Source organism: Dendrobium catenatum, unplaced genomic scaffold (assembly GCF_001605985.2).
Source record: "Dendrobium catenatum unplaced genomic scaffold, ASM160598v2 fragScaff_scaffold_621, whole genome shotgun sequence".
In the NCBI taxonomy this organism is placed as follows: Eukaryota; Viridiplantae; Streptophyta; class Magnoliopsida; order Asparagales; family Orchidaceae; genus Dendrobium; species Dendrobium catenatum.
Window position 1 is genome coordinate 5,840,176 of NW_021319083.1, and position 20,030 is coordinate 5,860,205.

A 20,030-nucleotide genomic window follows, 5' to 3' on the forward strand; every position below is an offset into this window, starting at 1 on the left:
CTGGAAAGGCTCCAGATGAGGTCTTCCCCTACTCCCTTCCACGATTTCCACTTCCTCTTCTTCCCTATGGATTTCAGAGTTGGTGTTCTTCACTGCGGGCCCTTTTGCATCAGATGCCGCCGATTGGGTTTGAAACTCCAACATCTTTTTCATCATATCCCGTAGATCGGCCACTTGTCCTTCCATGGAGGACATTCTTTCTTCTACGGTTTCCTTGATTTGATTTATCTCTCCTTCAATCCTCTCCTCCAAAGCATCCAACTTCTTAGCCGCCATCTCCTACGGCTTGCAATTTAGGAGAAGATCTCAAGATTTGGAAAAAAATTTTTTAGTGATTTTCTCCCTTTCCGGTACAATTTCAGCCGCTGAAATTGATCAAAACAGCCCACGATTTGTCCCAAGACTTGCTCTGATACCAATTTGATAGGAAATACTTGATTCCAAGTATTTCCTAATCACTTTAGCCAAAGATCTCACAGCAAACTGCTGTCCACAGCAGGAAATCAGCCAAAACAGTGGGAAAACACGAGAAAAATGATAGAAACACGAAGTAAGAACTTGTCTTTTACTAGAAGATGAAAGGAAAATAGCAAAGATACAAGGATCCTCTATTTGAGAGGAGGATCGCACTCTCCCAATCTCTAGAATACGATCTAGAGCCCAAGTCGACAAGAAGAACAAGAGAAACTACAAGACAAAAAACACATATCCCTAAACCTCCTCATTACTCCCTACTTAATGCATACAATTCAAAATAGATACAAAAGGACCTAATTGCACTCACTTCCCCTCATTTTGGCTCCAAGAAACAACTTGAATTTCAAGTGGACCCCACCTCACGCCCTCCTGCGGTTTCCGCCTGTTTCCGCCCGCTGTTCGCCCGCCCTCTTCTCCGATAAAAATGAACCGGCCCGCTGGATTGGGCCGGCTGACCGGTCCAGGGAGGACCGGTCTAACAGAATGACACAAGAAATTTGGAAGAAGAACACACAAGAACACTTTTTTATTGAAAGACTACGAAGAAAAACACAAGATACAGTTGGATCTTCGATTGGAGAGGAAGATCCCGCTCTCCCAAATCTCTAGCTGTCAGCTTGAGCCCTCACAACCTAAACAAAACTAATTTCGGCAAAATCAAGCATAAAAAACTGAACTTTAGGGTAAACCACCTACATAAAGCATACAACAATAAGACAAATTCCAAAATAGTCCATTCATTTGAATTTTCCCTCCTAGCTGCCCCCATCTCCCTTTAAATTATGCCCCTGGGCCCCACCCCAAAGGGGGCGAGATCTTAATGTAGGTCCGATTTCCGCCTGCTGTAAACTATGGCCAATTTAGGAGGGACTGGCTTGACCGGTCCATCAAAATACTACTGCAAGGATGGTCAGGTTGCTCTGCAAGTTCATTGCTCATGATTTGAAGCCATGGAGGATGTCCATATATAATAGGATTTTCCTTTGCACGTTTACCATAAACCAAACGAATGATATCTCATGTTCTGAAGAAAAACGCCAATACCACGGAGATGGCCAGGTTGCTCTGCAATTTCATTACTCATGATTTGAAGCTATGGAAAAAATTCGTATGCAATAGGATTTCATTTGCATTTTAACCACACAAACCGAAAGAATGATGTCATTAAAAAAAAAACAACGACAAAAAAGGAGCATATAATTCAGTCTTAGTTTGTTTTTTGGGTTGAATAAAACTCAACTACTCTCCAGTTAGCTGCATTACCTCATGATGCTCAATTATTTCAGCTGCCTTGTAAATTTTTGTTACATAGAACTGCAAAAGCATTATTAACAATAATAAAGAGCTATTTATGACTTTTTCGGCTTGCAATTATTTCTTAAAGTTACACTATGGTCAATTGGCTTCCAATCATGATAAATTATTGTAATATAGTTTACCAAACATATTGTTTCATGTGTAAAACCTTGCTATGGTAAACATTACAGGGTGCGTTTTTTGTGACTAAGCTGACATGAAGATTTACCAAGACATACTGATGTAACAATTATTTTGAGGAACTCTATAGAATTACGTTGGCTTTATGATTTTTAAAAGGCTTCATAATCATCATCATCATTAGCTTTATTCCAACTAGATGGGGTTGGCTTATGAATTCTCATATCTATTCATTCTTGTTAAGTGTCACATATGAGGCGTTATTTATATATTTTTAAATTCTTTTGCTCATCATCCATCTATATTCCCTTTATTACACTTTCTTTCCTTTTAAATCTAGCCATTAAATGTATAGGCATAAACCTTTTGATTCTATTTTCCACCCATTTATATTTAATACATGCTATTCTCACCATTCATTTAATAATTTTTTTCTCAATCTATCCTTCATGATTTTACCTCACTAATGTCCATTTGAATATTCTTATTTTAATAAACTCAACTTGGCTATCGATGATTTCTTCGCTGCTCAACACATTGCCACATATTACCCATAATCTATGTAATTGCACTGGTACATATTTCCATAATCTATCAAATTTTAGGTTTATACAATTTAGCTTTTAAGTCTCTAACTATTCTCACACTAAGTGGCAGTGACTCTATTTCAATTCAAACAACATAATGCATCATTACAACCTTACCAAACAAAGCTATTTATTTTGTTATAGACCTATGGTTTAGGTGAAATTGAAGAAAAATATTTATATGGATAAAATGAAATTTTTTTTTTTTTGCATACATTAGATAACATCTATTGAACTATGACTTCACATGAGATGATGGATACTTTATTGAAATGACATGAACAGGGAAATCGCCGTAGTGCTGGCTTTACAAATGAAGAAAGGGAGTCATTTCAAAAGAACTTTTTGTCTAGAGGCTTTGTGGACACCTTTAGAAGGCAACACCCTGGGGTAGTGGCATACACATATTGGGGTTATAGGCACGGAGGGCGCAAGACAAATAAAGGTACAAAACAATTTTTGCGGGAGATTTCTCATCAATTTTATACATTTTGATATTCCGATCCGAAACATAATCGAAAAAAGTAAATTTGTATGATTCATATGAAGAAAAATGCCGTGAGGTGGTTGTGTTTTGAAACTTACTGATTTCAAATGTTGGTATTCAAATACTGGTGAATCTGCTAAAGGAAAAAAAAAAAAAAATAAAGTTCTAGATAGTCATGCGTTAACGAGAATTTGACTTTTAATAGGACACAATGGAGAAAAAGGATTCATATAGCCGACCCCACGTAGTGGGATAAAGGCTTGATGTTGTTGTTGTTGTTGTTATAGTCATGCGTTTTTATAGTAAACATGCTGGCAGAGAATAACTTTCTTGCTATTATCAATAACATTTTTTTTTTCCATTTGCCTGTTTATGAAGTATTCCAGAACTTAAACTTGTTCCTCAAAATGCAAGACGGAAGTTCTATTTTGTAACTTAGATTAAGGTTGTTGGATGTGTACATCATTTCCTATTAGATTTGATATATGCATACAAATGTTAAATGCAATTTCAATGGCAATCATCACTTTCTTTGATGAAGATTTGTTGGTGACAACAAGATATAACCACTCCTATATATGCCACAATAGAGAGCAATGCCATTATGATAAATCATGTTCTTATCAATTTAGGCTCTTTAGTAAAATCTAATAAGCTTGAAGTCATTGGCAACTTATTTGAGATAAGGTATTTGCGTAATTCTTTAATGAGGAGGATTAGAGGCTTCAGGTCCTTCATCCAGGCCCCTTAAATTTGGGAAGCTCTATGCAAAGGCAAAGTTTCATGTGGTTGTCTCAAAAACCTCTTTTAGGGCACTCATAGAGTAATCGTGGCTCCATTAATATTGCAATATCCCCTCTACTCAGACTTCAACGTATGAAGTATATAAAAAATGGAGCTAAGTATAGAATCCCTAGGGACATGGGCACTTAATGATCTCTGATGTTAAGATCTATGGAGATGCTAAGCACTTTATCTTGAAGGAACCTATGCCTAATAAAATATATGCAGTTGATTGTTTTTGAGTTTTTAAGCCCTAGAAAATTAACTAGATTACCTCTTGAATAATCATATTTCACAATTAAAAATGGCAAACTATAACCTCTAATGAAACTTTTTTAGATAATGCTATGAACCAATCTAATAGGAGTTGGTAATTAGCCTTTTGGCAATATGAATCATGAGACCTATTTATTTGGGAATTTAATCCCTTAATTAGAATCATAATATGTTGATTTGATAGATATATTTATTATTTCTTTTGATGGCGGGCGGGTAGCCTATCAATAGACTTAAGTAAATTCTTATGTATGGTGTCATTAATTAGTACTTTTGATATGTTCAAGGCAAGAGTAATTATTTTTCATTTCAATCATTGTTTTGGTTTTTTGAATCAAATAATGATTGCCTTTTATTGTCATGTTTGGGGTTGTTTGTATTGAGGATGAAGATAAAAAAAAAATGAAAATTCGTAATATAACAAAAAGGACAGGGGCGGAGCAAGAAATATTTCATGGTGTGGCACAAGTTAACGTTTAAAAATATCATCAACTATTTTTATCTTGGCTTGGGACCATAATTGTCGGCTTTAAAATAATGAATACTTTTTTTAGAGATGCTTTAAAATTTATAACAAAATATCCAAATTTTAATAAGTGATTTTCTATTTTGCTAGCAAAATTATATTATTAACTAAAATATCACCAATACATTAAGGCCCAAATGTTAAGATTTTAATAAGTGATTTTCTATTTTGCTAGCAGAATAACTTAGATAATTAAGTTAAATAAGTGGTTAACTCAAATAGCTTAGATGTCACTTTACTTTTGGATTATTTGGGAATGTTTTTTGGTTAGCTAAAGGTAACTAGGATTGATTGATATACTCTAGAAAACTATGAAGAAAAATTCGTAGAAATAATTTTTGAAATAGTTTTATAAGCTCATTTAAGATACACATTTGAGATGAAGGTAAAATTAAAATGTTGTCATGTTATAGTCACAAGATCGAAAAATTATTAGGTGCGGAGTCTCGACGCCGTCCGGGCTCCTATCACACGAAGACACGTGAGTTTTTTTCAAACTGTATATAAGAAAGAGAAAATCCAACTGTCTTCATGTGATTGAAGTCCGGATGAAAAGTGACGTTCGGACTCCGCACATAATAATCTCTCCACAAAATTAATCACTTAAATACTATCTAATTCTTACTATCAATAGCAAAGACGGTGTAATAATCCATAATAAACAAATTATTGCAAGAGGAATTTTTTATTTTTTTTGGATGAAATGCTTGAAGAAGGCGTAGTACTCTATCAAATTAATCCCATCTTGCTCAAAGTGATGCTATTTCCGTAACTTCAATAACCATATGGAAGAGCAAAATTCGAATAGGAAGATGAATTAGAACAGACCTTCCTCTCAAAATGAGTAAATTGCCAAACAATGGGCATGACACATGCTTCCAAAGAACTGCTTTTCAAATGCGGAGGTGGCACTAGGGAACATCTACACCGGTCGCCCGATCTCCTAACTAGTAAGCGACACTCTCTTGGGCGCATTGACAAGATGTGCAGCCTGACATCAGGAGGGCTAGGTATCCTGTAATGGTGAGATAGTGCTTCAGCTAGCTAAATAATTTATATTTTTTTCTTAAAGTTGTTTTGAGCTATACTGTTCCAACACGCTTATTGTGGATTTTCCCTTGAAAACACAGTATTTACATGATTTGGAGATTAGTCCTACAATCACAATTGGGGGAAATTATTCTTTGCGGACATTGAACACAATTCACCGTTCGGAGACTAATCAGAATGTGTCACGTCAGCGGTTCCGAGCGCGGTACCGAGTGGTACCAAGCACAGTACTGAGCCACGGTACAGAGCGGGGGTGACGTGGCATATTCTGGTTGGTCTCTGGACGGCGTTTGGCGTCCGCACATAATAATTTCCCCACAATCGGACTGACCTCCTATATATTATCGTGGACTCCCAAGCTCTAGGTATCACTTCTATGGGTGGAGTAAAAAACCAACAATAAGGATCAAAATCCATAACCTTTTTAACTGTTTGGTCATATCTTGAGTTTTTGGTTTGTCATGCATTTTTAAACATTTTATTGTTACTATTATGCACGGATGCAGAATCAATTCACACCATTGTCATTTGCTTCACACAGGCAAAGGATTAAGCTTATTAATATGAAGTTCTGAACATTCTACTTTATTCATGCTTGTTAACGAGAACAAACTTTTATAATAATGCTTTCAGCTCCTTTCTTCCATTAAATTCTTTTTATGACTATTACAAGTGAAGGCGAGGATTTCTACCTCTGATCTATTTGCCTCACCACAGGATGGCGGCTTGACTACTTTCTAGTCTCCGAGATCATTGCAGATAAGGTTCATGATTCTTATATTCTATCACATGTGGATGGCAGTGATCACTGTCCTATAGGGCTTATACTGAAGCTCTAGCTTAACGGCTGTAGCTGGTAAATACTTACTATTCTTTTTGTTTCACTTTCAATAACTGGCATGCCATGAGAAGTTTAAGTTTTGTTTGAGACGACTTTTTTACTGCTTCTTAAAGCAATTTTTTTAATAAAGTTGTTTTAAGAAACAGTAAGAAAGCCGTCCCAAACGAAACCTTAGTCCTGCAGTAGACTGATGCTTCGCAACCCTCTTCGAAGGGGAAGGCACATGATATATTAAAAAAAAATCAAAATTTGACCAGAATTGAAATCTACTATTGACTTTATTGTGAGATAAAAATTTCACCAAACTCTCTTGTGTATAATTTATGGTCGTCTATCATAATAGAAGTAGACTTACCAGTAGTAGGATCTCTTAGTTGGCATTTAAAATTTTTGTAACAGACGATTAGTATTTCCTTTTGGGCTTTGGTTATTCAATTTTTATGTTTTTTATTTCTTTTTTTAATTATTTTTTATTCTTACTTCATTATGTAATATCATTATGATTTATAATAATTGAATAAAAGGTTAGTTTACTTGCCTCTGTGTATTCTATCCATATTAGTTGTACATGAACTTATTAATTATATGTATTATTAAAAAAAATCAATTTTAACTTGCCTTGATTGCCTTCTAGTCAACTCCAGATCAAATTATTTTGAGTTGAGTCAGCTCGTGAGTCGAGCTAAGCTCAATTGAACTAAATTCAATATGAGCTCAGCTGGTAGGCTGTGGCAGTGAATGCCTTCACCTAGCAAAGCAATTTGTGGTAGATAATCCTGGAACTGCTGAGCATTTCTGTCATCTCCTAATGCTAATAATATGTGCAGGTTTCAGGTGAGAGAGGCTACACTTTGGTCCAGGCAAAAACTTTTATTGCTCAGGTCTTCTTCTACTGGTGCAGGTATATATATATATATATAAGCCCCTCTGATTTTGTGAATGCACAGATGGAACTATGTTCATCAAACCCTGCTTTTATAAATATACAAAGGCTTTTGCTTTCTGTGGAGGTCCATTTTGGATCATATATTTTTGCTCTTCTTCTTTGAATTTCTCAACAGCTTTATAGATGTTGAGAAGCTGAAGCTCTGATGGAATCTTGATCATTAAAATTGTATATTTTATCAAAACTCATTAGATTTATTGAAGGCAAGTTAAAAAAAAAAAAATCATTTTGATTAATTTGTTTGTTAAATTCTTTAAATGAATATTTGAATTTAAGCATGGTGCAGGTAAAAATAGTTTAATATTTTTCTATAAATTAATATTCTTTTTAACTTTTGAAGTTGTGTATTAATAACTATGTAGAATATTTCAACTCGATCATGATATGAAGTTGTATATCTATGATGAAGATGTCAATCAACTAATTATGTTGCTAAAAAAATTAATTAATTATCAATGTGGATCACATCGGGGATCGTCTGTATGTTTAAGTGTTTTTTTTCTTAATTAATCGTTGTTTGGTGCTAAACTCTCAGTTTAAAATGCACTTAAAATCTTCTCTTGTTGCTTTTTTTATTATTTACAAAAGTAAATGTGCTAAATAGTGAAAAATATGCAAATTAGTTGATTAATTACTAATTTAAATAATGTAAATATTATTATTAATCTCATAAGGTGGTTTCTATGATTAATGAAAAATATGTTTATTTTTAATTAATTTTTTGTATTAGGGCTTATGAGTAATTTGATGTACTTGAGGTGGAGAAATTATTTTGTGCGGAAATTGGACGGTCTGAGCGGTATCTACTATCCAGCACTGTTATCGAGCAAAAATGTAATGTGACTGTTCTGATTGGCCTCTAGACAGCATCCGATGTTGCATAGAATACTTTATTCTTGATTGAGGTGCGAAGGTTTTCTAAGCAACTAAGGGGCAAATTCTTTAGATTAGATTGAATTATTCTTGATGATCAAGTAAAATGCTCAAGCGTTATTATTTTTAAAATCTCAGCAAATGAAACATTTCATGCCTACTTCAAAGTTCAAACTAAAACCAAACAAACCCTAAGTGAAAATAATTCTCCTTTTTTTTTTGGCTTAAATAACTTTTATGCTTAAAAATCTTATTTGAAATATGTTATGTTTATTCTAATAATTGAATTGATGATTTTTTAATTTAGATTAATGGTTTTACTATATAATAATAGAAAGAGACAATATGATATATTTCTATTCGTCAAACTAGTGACAATGGCAGTATTCAATTATGAGAAATAACAAAATATAATTAAATTAAGAAAAATAGTGTTGATAAGAATTTTATAGATTATTGCTAATATTTTAATTTTATTTATATCATTATTTTTAAAATCAGATCGGACCGAACCGGTAGAATGGAACCCGCCAATTTAATAAAAAAAAAAACTATTTTTGTTTTAATTAAATTTTAAATAATATATTTTAATTAATAAATATTTTTATCAAATATGATGATTAATTACACAATAATATATGTATGCTAGCTCAAATATCTCAAATAATATATTTAACAAAAAATATGTACTTTACACTATATAAAAGGTTTAAGACAACAACCTCAAGCTTCTCATATGAAATAGGATTAAAAAAGTTGCATGAATAATATAGTTCGAATTTATAAATTTTTATTATATATTTTAAAAATTTTTTAAATATTATTAAATGCTCATATAATTACATTATATTATATTAATTTAATTAATTTTTAATAATATTATTATTTATTAGGTCATCTAATTCGACCTCAATTCGATTGGTTGATGAACCTCTCCTTCTTTTGAATTTAGTTTTCACAACTTTTATTTACATTAAATTTATATATTCACATTCAATTGAAGAAAAGTTTACTATAGAAAATAAGAAAATGAAGATTAAAAAGTTATAATAGTTGAACAGCACCTTCCCTTCTTCACTCTTCGGGGCTGTTTGGTATCGGATTTACAGCGGGATTTAAGTCGGATTTAGGCTAAATCCAACCAAACAGTTTTTGTGCGCACGTTAAATCCCGGGATTCAGTAAATCCCGGATTTTTAATTGTATAATTAGTGCATAAATTAATTATCTAATTTAACTTAATTATATAATTAGTAATTATTAATATAATTAGATTAATTAATATAACTTAATATATCTATTATTAAATATATAATTAATTGTATAAATAATAATTAATAAGTAATTTGTACTTAACATATTATTAAATTTATAACACAATATTTTTTATTTTTTATTATAAATTTATTTTTAAGTTATAATTATCTTTTTCACATTTAAATGTGTAACAGCTATAAATCCTGAAATATGTTATCAAACAGTTTCTCAGAATTTAACATGATTTAACATTTTGGCATATCAAACAGTTTTAAGGATTTAACACATTTTTGATTTACTAAATCCAAATTTACATGATTTAATAAATCCCACTAAAGTTAAATCCTACTATAATTGGTGGTTTTCTATAGGTATTGGTTTGGGTTTATTCATTCTATATTTGTTATAGAATGATTGGCTATTGTTGTATTTTTCTTTTTTATTTTCTGTATTAGTTTGAACCTTTATGTTGAACTTTTTATTTGTGTTTAATAAAATGGGCTATGTCCCAAATTAAAAAAAAAAAAAAAAAAGTTAAATCCTACTTGTTGCCAAACAGCCCCTTCAGCATTTTAGGTGTCCCGCCCCTTCTCGTTTCTTTCTCTTTCAGGCATCCTTCTGCTCCCTGAGATCAATATCCTCACCAAACCCTAGCACTGCGCGTCCAATCCACGATACAGCCTTCTAGCTCTTCTTTCGATCGTCGATCTCTCGTCGGTTAAGCTTTTCGAAAGATGGGGGAGAAGAGGCGTTGGGGCAATTGGGATCAATCGAAGCTTGATGACAATGGACGATGGCCATCGAAATCACCTAGGCACTGGGGACAGCAGAATCAGGCTGGTAAGTTTCATTAGCAATTTTTTTTTTTTTTGGGACTTTTGAGCCAAGTAAGACAAACTCACACACATCACATATGCAAGCTCCGAACTCAAAAACTCTTGATTGCTAACCAATGCTCAACAGATGATCAAGGTGAGCTGCCTCAAATAGCTCCATTAATCTCTTGTTTTTGTTGGAAATGCTGCTTCTTTGGTACTGGCTTGTGGATTTGGATCTAGGGTTTTGTATTGGCTGCGTGTTTTGTCTAATCTCTTAGTTATTGATCTAGTGTTCGTACTTGCGTGTCGTCTTTATGCTTTTTTTAAGGAGGTTTGGATATTCCAGTATTTGGTAATCCTTTGTGAGCTCTGCAAGTCCTGGCATTTCTGCTAGGAATTCATACTGGAGTGTTTTTTTTTTTTTTTTTTTAAGATTTCTGTGGAAAATGTGTGTTTTTGTGTCATCTTTCATTCTTTCTCTTTTTACTGCATTGTTTGATATATATGATAAGAATATTTCCATGATGCAACTTTTAATTTGCAGGATTTAGATCTTGGAGGGAGGACGAACGCTCAGGGAAACTTACATCGAATGGATGGGGTAATTCATGATATATTTGTGAAATTTTTGTAGACTTTGATGGTTTATTGTGTTGAACGGGTTCTTCATACGTATCTATTTTGTGTTGTTAGGGGGATTTACATACTTTTTGTAGAATTATTATGTATTTACATATGTAACACATAAATCTATAAATTTATTTATATAGCACCTTGATGTCTAAATCACATCAAAACATATGCATGAAAAGATGTAATTCATTTTAGATAAGTTAGTTTTAGTGGCATTTTTTATGTGATCTAAGATTGAGTTGTTATGTAAGTAAATATAAAAATTTAAGTATTATCTATATAAATATATAAGATATCTGTGGTATGTACATAAATTCTCCTAATTTTTATTGTAAAAGCAATCAAGTAATGGATGTTTGGTGTTTTGGACGTTTAACCTTACTGCCTATGAATGTTGTTTGGAAACCTTAAACCAATTCGTAGAAGCTGAAAAATGAATGCTTTTGCATGTAGTCATGATCCTTAAATCATTTGGCCGTTTTGTACTGAAATTCTTGGGGCTAAAACTATCTGACATGTATTGTTACTCGACAATCTTTAAGCATGCTTTACCTAAGTTGGCATTTTTGTTTTTGATGGTCTGAGCTATAGCGTTAGTATAATGTCTTTGTGGTTTGAATAATTTTCCGTGCATTTTATAGGTTTGGCATTGTTAAAGCTTAGCCTTAGTGGTCATGAATCTATAAATTCATCTTTCAAAATGCTTTCTAAGTGCAACTGTAATTGATATACAATATAATGAGTCATTTAGAACCATCCTTTACTTATTGAATAATCCTCCAATCATTTACTATGTTTGAGCTTGAATATAATGAGTCCTGCCATAACTATAACTGTCTTTTACCTATTGAATGACACTCAAAGCAATTGTATGATTCCAAGGTTAATTCTTCTTCTATAATGCAAAATTTGGGTATCCTTAAAGTAGGTTCCAAGGGTAGTAAAACTCATAGAAATAAAATAGTAATAATGCACTATATTGAATAACTCCTAAACTCTTGGAGACGATTATTGTAGGCTTATGCATCCATCCGTTATTTTGGATTAGCTGTGCTGATAAGTCAGATTGTCATAGGCTACCTCTAAAGCAAGTTTATTGTAAGCTTGTATGTGATGTAGAACGATGTAGGGGTCATTTGAATTTTAAAAAAATTTTAATTTATTGGATAAGGGAGGGATGGGGGCCGGCCAAAGAGAGGGGAGAGGAAGAATTGTCCACATTCAATATATGTGCCCACATATATTGAATAGGGGGAATTAAATTCAAATCCAATCATTTAATTCATATTTGCATTAATTGAGGGGAATTTTTTAAAATAGGTGTAGGATATTTAGGAAAGATTTTAAAATTCAAATTCATTTGAATTTGAATTACGAAATTTTTTCAAATAAGATGGCTAAATTAGGAAGTTGGTAATGAGGTAATTGAATGATTCTTTAATTAGAATCTTAAATTAGGAAAGAGATTAAAGACCTTTCAAAATTTAAAATTCAAAATTAAGAGATGAGAGATAATTGGGGAGCAATAAGGGGAAGGAAATTAATTGAATGGAGGGAGAAAGAGGGAGGGGAGAATAGGGGTGTCTAGGTTCAATGTATTTGGGTTAGGGATTAATTAACCAATCAATTTTAGAATTGATTAATTAATTGAATGAAAGAAGTTTTCATAATTAATAAGGATGGATTTGAAATTCAAATTAGATTGATTTGAATTTAAAATCTTTTCAAATTAATGACAACTTAATTAAGGAAAGATGAATTTTTGGAGTGAAGTGGGGTTAGGGAAGGAGGTGGCCGGCGGGTGGGTGGAGCCTTGGAGGGTTTCGGCCAAGGGGAGGGAGGAAGAAGAAAGGGACTGGTGTAGGCCGATGGTGTGGAGGTGATGGGGTGAGAGGATCGCGCCTTGGTGGAGGGCTTGAGGAGGTGGCGGTTTAGGGAAATAAGGAAAAACAAAACAATGAAAAAAAAAAAAAGATAGAACCGCGAGCCTTAGACTCTTTCGAAGACCGACGGGTGATATGATGCCCTTCACTAAGGGACTTCAAACCACGAGCTCGTACCCATCATGTAGATGGTTGAAACCACAATTCCCTCCATAGGGATTCTCACTAACGTCCTCCCAAAGAACAAAAGTGCAGAATAAAATTTTATTAAAACTCTATCATACCATTACACTAGCAAGGGCCTCTATATATAGGCCTCAGAAATAAAAGAAACTAAAATATGATAATCATACACCTAGAGCTTACATAAAATTAAACCCTTAAGGGTAAAAATGAAAAATGCATAATTAAAATAAAAATTACAAATAAAAACTTAAGATAATGTAGGACGATCACGGCCATCGATCTTCAACTCCTCCTCGGATGGGCATGGACAGTTGGATGTCCGCATCAGTATGTAAACTAGTTATGCTACTTACGCATTTTGTTTGATCATGGTTAGCAAGCTCATTGTGCCTATTGAACCATGATCAGTTCTCTTAACATAAGCATGTATTTGAAGAGCTCAACTTGATCTTGGTTAATAGACAATACCAAAGAACAATAATTTCTTCTATATTTTGTATATGAATATTCTTGAGCCATCTATCAATACAGTGTACAATTCAAAATTTCATTTTGATTGGGATATAAATTCAAAGTTTTTGTTTTGTTTACTATCTTATTTTTATTCTATTATACGTTTCTCCTCAGTTAAGACTGTAATAGGATTTTGTTATCATCTTTTTTGCATTCATTTGGTTCATCCCACCCATACACATGACATTCTTTCCCAGAGAAGTCCTGATTATAAACTATTCGCACCATTTTCGAATTGTTCTTATCTGTTCCCTCTCTTTCTATCTCTCTCTGTCAGGAGATAGCTATCATACAGTTCCTTCATGGGAGAGGACATTTTGCAGTTATGTGTGCCGAGTTCCTTGGAGGAAAATATGTGATGCTGATAGAGTATTGTACATTTACAAGAACGTCGCCAAATGGGATGATTCTGCGGGGCGAGAAGCATTCCACAATGCAAAAGCACGATATTGGGCGAAAATTAATCATCTCCCTTGTAACATTCCACTGCCTGACCCGGACATGTATATTGAAAAGGTCGATTTTGATACTTTTATTGATCCTGAGCTAGCAGCAGATATAGAAAGAAGTTTCGTCAACCCCGATACTGATGTCGAACCAGTTATTAATCATTTGGATTCTTTGGAAGATAAACCCATGGCTGTGACAAGATGTGGTGAGGCTGAGCAATCTTCCTCAAATTGGGACAAGCATATTGAAAAACCAGTTCCAGCTTCTTTATGGGATGATATGGGTGTCAACAATGGTTGGGGGAATGGAATTGTGCAATGTGATTCCTGGCAAAGTAGGAGAAACCATTCAATGTATGTTAATGGAAAGGAAACTTCACATCGAGTTAGCTGGAAAGATCAGGATGAATCATGGAGGCATCATGATAGCTGGAAGGATTGTCAGGATAGAAGAAACAGTAGCTGGAATCATACGAATTCAGGGTATCCAGTAGATGATCATCAAAGGGACAGTAGTTGGAAGTGTTCTGGTAGAAACAGCAGAAACAACACTTCATTTGAGAAGGTTCAGCCTCATAAGACATTGCAGCTTGGCCAGTTTTTAGTACCAAGAAATCATCAAAGAACAGGATATTCTGGTCCTCAATTTCAACCAGAGAATGCAGTGTCATAGGCTTCGTTTGGGATGGCTTTCTTCCTGCTTCTTAAAGCAGCTTTTTATTAAAAAAATAAATTTTTTTAATTAAAAAGTCACTTCAAAAGCAGTAAGAAAGCCATCCCAAACGAAGACATAGTCTCATCCTTAAAGCTGAAGCTTTGGTTTTATTACGAGCCATATAATTTTTTATTAGGACGAGCTTATTTGTTTGAATATCAATTCTTCTATTCCTAACCAAAATTTTATCAGAATATTCAGCTGAAGAGAAGAGTCTATCAGGATCTTGGCTTTATTCCAGTTTTTGACTGTAAGTTCTTTTTCATGCTTAGAGGAAGAAAATGTTGAATTAGGCGCACGCTTCTTAATGTTTTCTTTTTACTGCCTATGTGAACAGTTTAACTTCTCTTTTCATTACATAATTTACTTCACACATCTCAGTAAGTAAAAGCAGAAAACATGAAAGTACTGACCACTGTTTCCCTTCACAGACTTGGAATTGAAACTTAGTATTTTTGTGCTTGCTACATTAACTTTGTAGGGTAAGGTTCTTTCAAGTGAGTGAATTGATGTATGACATCAATAGGATTCTTGTTAAGAGGAGCTCCACAAGATTTGCATTAGCTCTTTGCAAGTTTTATCTTTATGTAATTAACTATTATCTCATGTAAAAGTGTTATTTTTGTTAGTTATTACATGTGGTTGTAATTTTGGAACTTAACTAGCAGTTATAGTTAGTGTTCTTTATTGTTTTAATTGAAGAAAGCAAAAGGTGTTAGAATTTGTTAATGTTTTGGGGTTAGTTAAGGAGGTTATCCATAAGGGGGGAGTATCATGTGTTGCAAGGCTTCAACAGTCAGCTGTAAAAGTACTATATATATAAGCTGTAAAGGATTGAAAACTTGTTATTGTAAGACAACCAATAGAAATGTATAGGGTGGGTGTGGAGGTACGAAAGAGGGAGATATTATTCTGTGGAGTTCGGTCGGGAAGAATCGTTTGGATTAATTGCGTATTCACCGAGTATTTACTATATGTTTGTAAATACTCAACAAATATTTAGTTGTGAGTATTTGTTGAATATTTATTGAGTATTGATGATTTGTTATATATTAATTGAATATTTACAAGTAAACAATAAATACTCAATAAATACTCAGTGAAAATGCAGTAATCCGGATGATTTTTTCCATCTAGACACCGCACATAATATTTCCTCCAATAGAGGAGAGTATTGCAATGAAGTTGCTATATAAGGAAACAAGGTTGTTGTAGTAAGAGATGATTTTTTAATGATTTGGTATGCTACTTACAATCATTCTCACAGCAATTGAGTTCAATTATATGCATTCTATTGGTTGGGAGCTTTAGTTATTAATTAAGAGGTCTTGAATTTGAGTTGAGTCTTACGTATGTGATTTGTGTATGAGTTTTTCTTAATTGATCTAAATATTTTTTTTTAAAAATCAAATATTTATTATTTCAATGTTTGAAGTGCACAAGAGAGTGCGTAGTACTTGTGCTTTTCCAAAAGTGTCGTGGAGAATGAAGAGAGAAATGAAGAAAATTATCAAAGGGAGGAGTTACATCAAGAGAAAAAAATATAAATTACATAATTATAGCATATATGTGGAAATGAAATGAAATATATTAAAGGCTGCACTTGGGGGAATTATTGGGTTCGGACACTGGACGATGTTCAGAGCCTAATGCTCCACATTACCCACTACTCGTTACTAAGATCTGTATGAGCTTGGTAGTCCACATTACTGACCAGTACTGAGCTTGGTACTGCTTAGTATCGAGCTCAGTATTGCTCGGTACTGTGGAGTACCGAACTCAGTACTTCACAATACTTAGTTCAGTATTACTTGGTATTCTGAAGTACCGAACGGTAACCTACGTTCGGTGTCCAAACCCAATAATCTCTCCTGCACTTTAGTCTTTTGTAGCGAAGTTAGCGAGATTTATGCCGACTTAAAAGGAGAACATTTGAATATACTTACAAATCTTGGAGTTCTCCTTCAAAGGCTTAGCTCGATGAATGAATAAGATTCGCCAAATTCTCATTCAAAAGATGTTAATGACTTGTGGAGAGTTTTAGGAAAAATTTTAAGTAGACTATTCAAACTCAATCATATAATTTTGTTTATTTTATTTTTTATAAGAGTTGCCTTAGTCTGATTGAAATTACTTTTATTTTTATTTATTTATTTATTTATTTTTGCATTTTTTAGCTTTTTTAAAAATTTTAGAAAAATTAATTTATTTTTAAAAATACTCGACCTAACTTTTAGATGTTTTGAGTCATTTTAAAATAACTATCGCTATCAACCACAGCTATCCTTGTTGTGGGCTATCATCACCATCATCGTCAGCAGTGCATTAGAGACCCTGCTACCACCACCATTCTGGTCGTCTTTTGCCACTATCGTCGCAAATCTACCGATGACCATCACCTACCAAATAAATAAAAATAGCATATTTTAAGATATCAAATATATTTTAAGATATCAAACATATTTTATTTCATATCCAATATCCAATGTAAATATAAGTAATCACAAATTGCCTCTTTGTGTTTGAATAAGCTAATGGAACCTTTTATGGTAGATTTTGAATACTTTATTTAATAGGCTTATAATAATGATGGCAATCTAGGATGATTCTATTTTATATTGATGATATTCATAGCAAATACATAACCGCCGACTCAGTCGAGCGTGAAGAGACAACTGATATATTAAACCTTCAAACCTCAAGACCACTCAAAACTCATATAGTCTGTCACTCTATGAAAATCTTAGAAGAGCAAGTAAAACATATACTGTTAAAATCCCCTCATTATAATTTATATATATAAATTTAGTATATGTCAAATATTATGCTTATGCTTATATCATATTAATCAAATATATCTGGTTGAGCCTGCTCTCTTATTCATAGGCTTCATATTACATATGATATTAACTTCTTATATGACCACTTATGCATTAAATGAAGACTTGTTATATTAAAAATATCTTTAAATTATTGATGAATAAAATTCATTAGTACTTCATATTTCATTTACACCATCAATTCAAAATTAGAGAATTTAGTCAGACATGAAGAATAAGTTAAACAAAATATTTTTTTATTAATTACACAAATGAAAGAAAGTACAAAAAAAGATATCACCGGATGAGTACAATGATCTCCTCTACACTCCGACTTGAACTTACAGAATTGCTTCCATAAACATTAACCAAATACTCTTATAAAGTGGATCTAGTAATCCTTGAATTCCCTTAGTTGTCACTCCTAAGAAAATTGCAGAGAAGCATTACGAAGTTTGAAATTAACTAAGTAAATGAACTCCCTTACTAATATTATAACAAATTATTTATAGAAAAACACAAAACAGACTCTAGTGCCGCGACGCTTTGGATACTTACGCCGCGGCGCCCATAAAATGAACTAATACCGTAACGCTGAAGAGTTTCCTCCTCTGTGGTGCTTGCTAATGGGGACCCATTGTTTAATGAATCGATGCGTCAATTCGCTGGCAGATCATGTACTTGTAAGTTACAATTATAGCGATGTGGGCTCATGATACATGTTATAGTGTAGGTATATAAGCACAAGAGCTGCCATATAAAATTACATAATTGTCCATGATTATATTTTGAAACATGTACAATAATGGAAGAAAATAGTTGTGGATGCATATGTCACAATCCAACCTGATCAGGACATGTCATATTATGCTGAGCTTTGATAAACAAATCTCAAGATATAGTTTTGAAATTATTTTAGATTTTCATGCTAATATTTATTGAAATAAACTACATACTACATATCTACTAAAACATTCAAATACTGAAATTAAATTCATCTACAAAATTTATTTTATTTCATCAAAATAAATATCTACACTACAGTAAATGACTATATGTAAGAGCTACAAAATTGAAAATTTAACTAGTCATGACTGTACAAAAAAATCAAAAATAGAAAAATACTTATGACCTTAGATTTGATCCTGAATCGCTAGTCCACAACCTTTTCCCCTTCCTAGATCCTAAAATTAGAAGCAAAACCACAGTGAGCTACAAGAGATCAACAAACCACACAAATTAATCTAAGTTTTTAAATTTTCTTTTATCAAATATTTTACTAAATATTTAAAAGTAGTTAAATGTAAATTAAATAAATCATTAAAATGAGAGATGCAATAAATGCATAGCAGTTATTTTAAATCAACAATACTAAACAAATAAATTAATTAAAATTCATATAACATAGTATTTTAGATCACATTTCCTGGACCCAGACATAATCTCAAAAGATTCTGACTACTTATGACTCCATTTTTATTTGTGTTTATAGCGCCAGAATATATCACATATCCCTGTCTCATACATAATCTCAAATGATTATTGCCCCTTATAACTCCCAATAATTTATTGGCATAGACAAAATCTCAAAGAATTATGATCCATGATAGCTCCCAATAGATACAATTTAATCATATATGCATATATATCATCACATTATAACAATTAAAAAGTAATTGAGCATCTATCAAAATTTTACAAAATTATGTAACAACAGACAACCAAAAAACCAACTAGGAAAAAATGTAAAGTTTCAAAAAACTATCAAATTACCAGAGATTGCGTAACACGATGTTTTAAGACTTTTATTGCACTACATCACTATTTTTCAATATCCATATAATTTTATTCAATAAAAACCCTGCAATTTTCAAAACCCTAAATGTAAAATTTTTAGAAAATATTTAAGATGTGTATAATCATAATCTTTATAACATATAAAAAGTTACACGTTGAAAATTTTATCAGTGCAAAATTATCCCCATTTTTTGCTAACGGATACAAAGTTGTAATCTAAATATTCACTAAAACTTGTACATTTTTTAAATTTGAAATGGGCAAAATATGCCTTACCTCAAGACAAAATCGGTCTTTCTCTCTCTCTCTCTTTCTTTTTATCTAGTTCTTTTTTATTTTGATCCTCTGTTAGCCGTTTCTGTTAAGTGGAAATGAAAGGCGCATATGGATTTAGGGTAGGTAGTGTTTTAAAATGTTTTTTTTTTTTAATAATGTATAATAATATTATTATAACTAATTTTCAATAGAAAATTCATAAAAATTATTTTAGGAATTCCAAAATCTACGAAAAAATATTCATAAATTATCTAATTTTATTTAGAATATTATGATGAAATATATTTGTAAAACGAACACATGACTGTCCCAAAACTCTCACTTGTATCAATATGTGCCGATTTTTTTAAGAAATTTTGGCAGTGCCAAAAAATTATGAAAAAATTAGAGAAGCTAAAACAC

General features: G+C 32.5%; 2 protein-coding genes across 6 annotated transcripts in view; both read left to right on the forward strand.

The window, feature by feature from the left end:
- Window positions 1–7,491, forward strand: part of LOC110092190 (DNA-(apurinic or apyrimidinic site) lyase, chloroplastic) — a 13,456-nt gene extending 5,965 nt beyond the window's left edge. For all 5 annotated transcript variants that reach the window (XM_020816625.2, XM_020816623.2, XM_020816627.2 and 2 more), the window contains exons 11-13: window positions 2,787–2,946; window positions 6,341–6,479; window positions 7,292–7,491. In XM_020816625.2, coding sequence (XP_020672284.2) covers window positions 2,787–2,946; window positions 6,341–6,462 — 282 coding nt within the window. In that variant the 3' untranslated portion in view covers window positions 6,463–6,479; window positions 7,292–7,491. The remainder of the gene's footprint in view (window positions 1–2,786; window positions 2,947–6,340; window positions 6,480–7,291) is intronic.
- A 2,583-nt stretch (window positions 7,492–10,074) lies between these two features.
- On the forward strand, window positions 10,075–14,742 carry LOC110092192. The gene is made up of 3 exons (XM_020816631.2): window positions 10,075–10,379; window positions 10,902–10,958; window positions 13,850–14,742. Exons 1-3 carry the CDS (start codon window positions 10,274–10,276, stop codon window positions 14,692–14,694), a joined length of 1,008 nt encoding a protein of 335 aa, XP_020672290.1. The 5' UTR covers window positions 10,075–10,273; the 3' UTR covers window positions 14,695–14,742.
- The last annotated feature ends 5,288 nt before the right edge of the window (window positions 14,743–20,030 follow it).

Coding starts and splice junctions, on each gene's coding strand:
- LOC110092192 (XM_020816631.2), top strand. CDS start 10,274: ATGGGGGAGAAGAGGCGTTGGGGCAATTGGGATCAATCGAAGCTTGAT. Junction 10,380..10,901: donor GGGACAGCAGAATCAGGCTG/GTAAGTTTCATT, acceptor TTTAATTTGCAG/GATTTAGATCTTGGAGGGAG. Junction 10,959..13,849: donor ACTTACATCGAATGGATGGG/GTAATTCATGAT, acceptor TCTCTCTGTCAG/GAGATAGCTATCATACAGTT.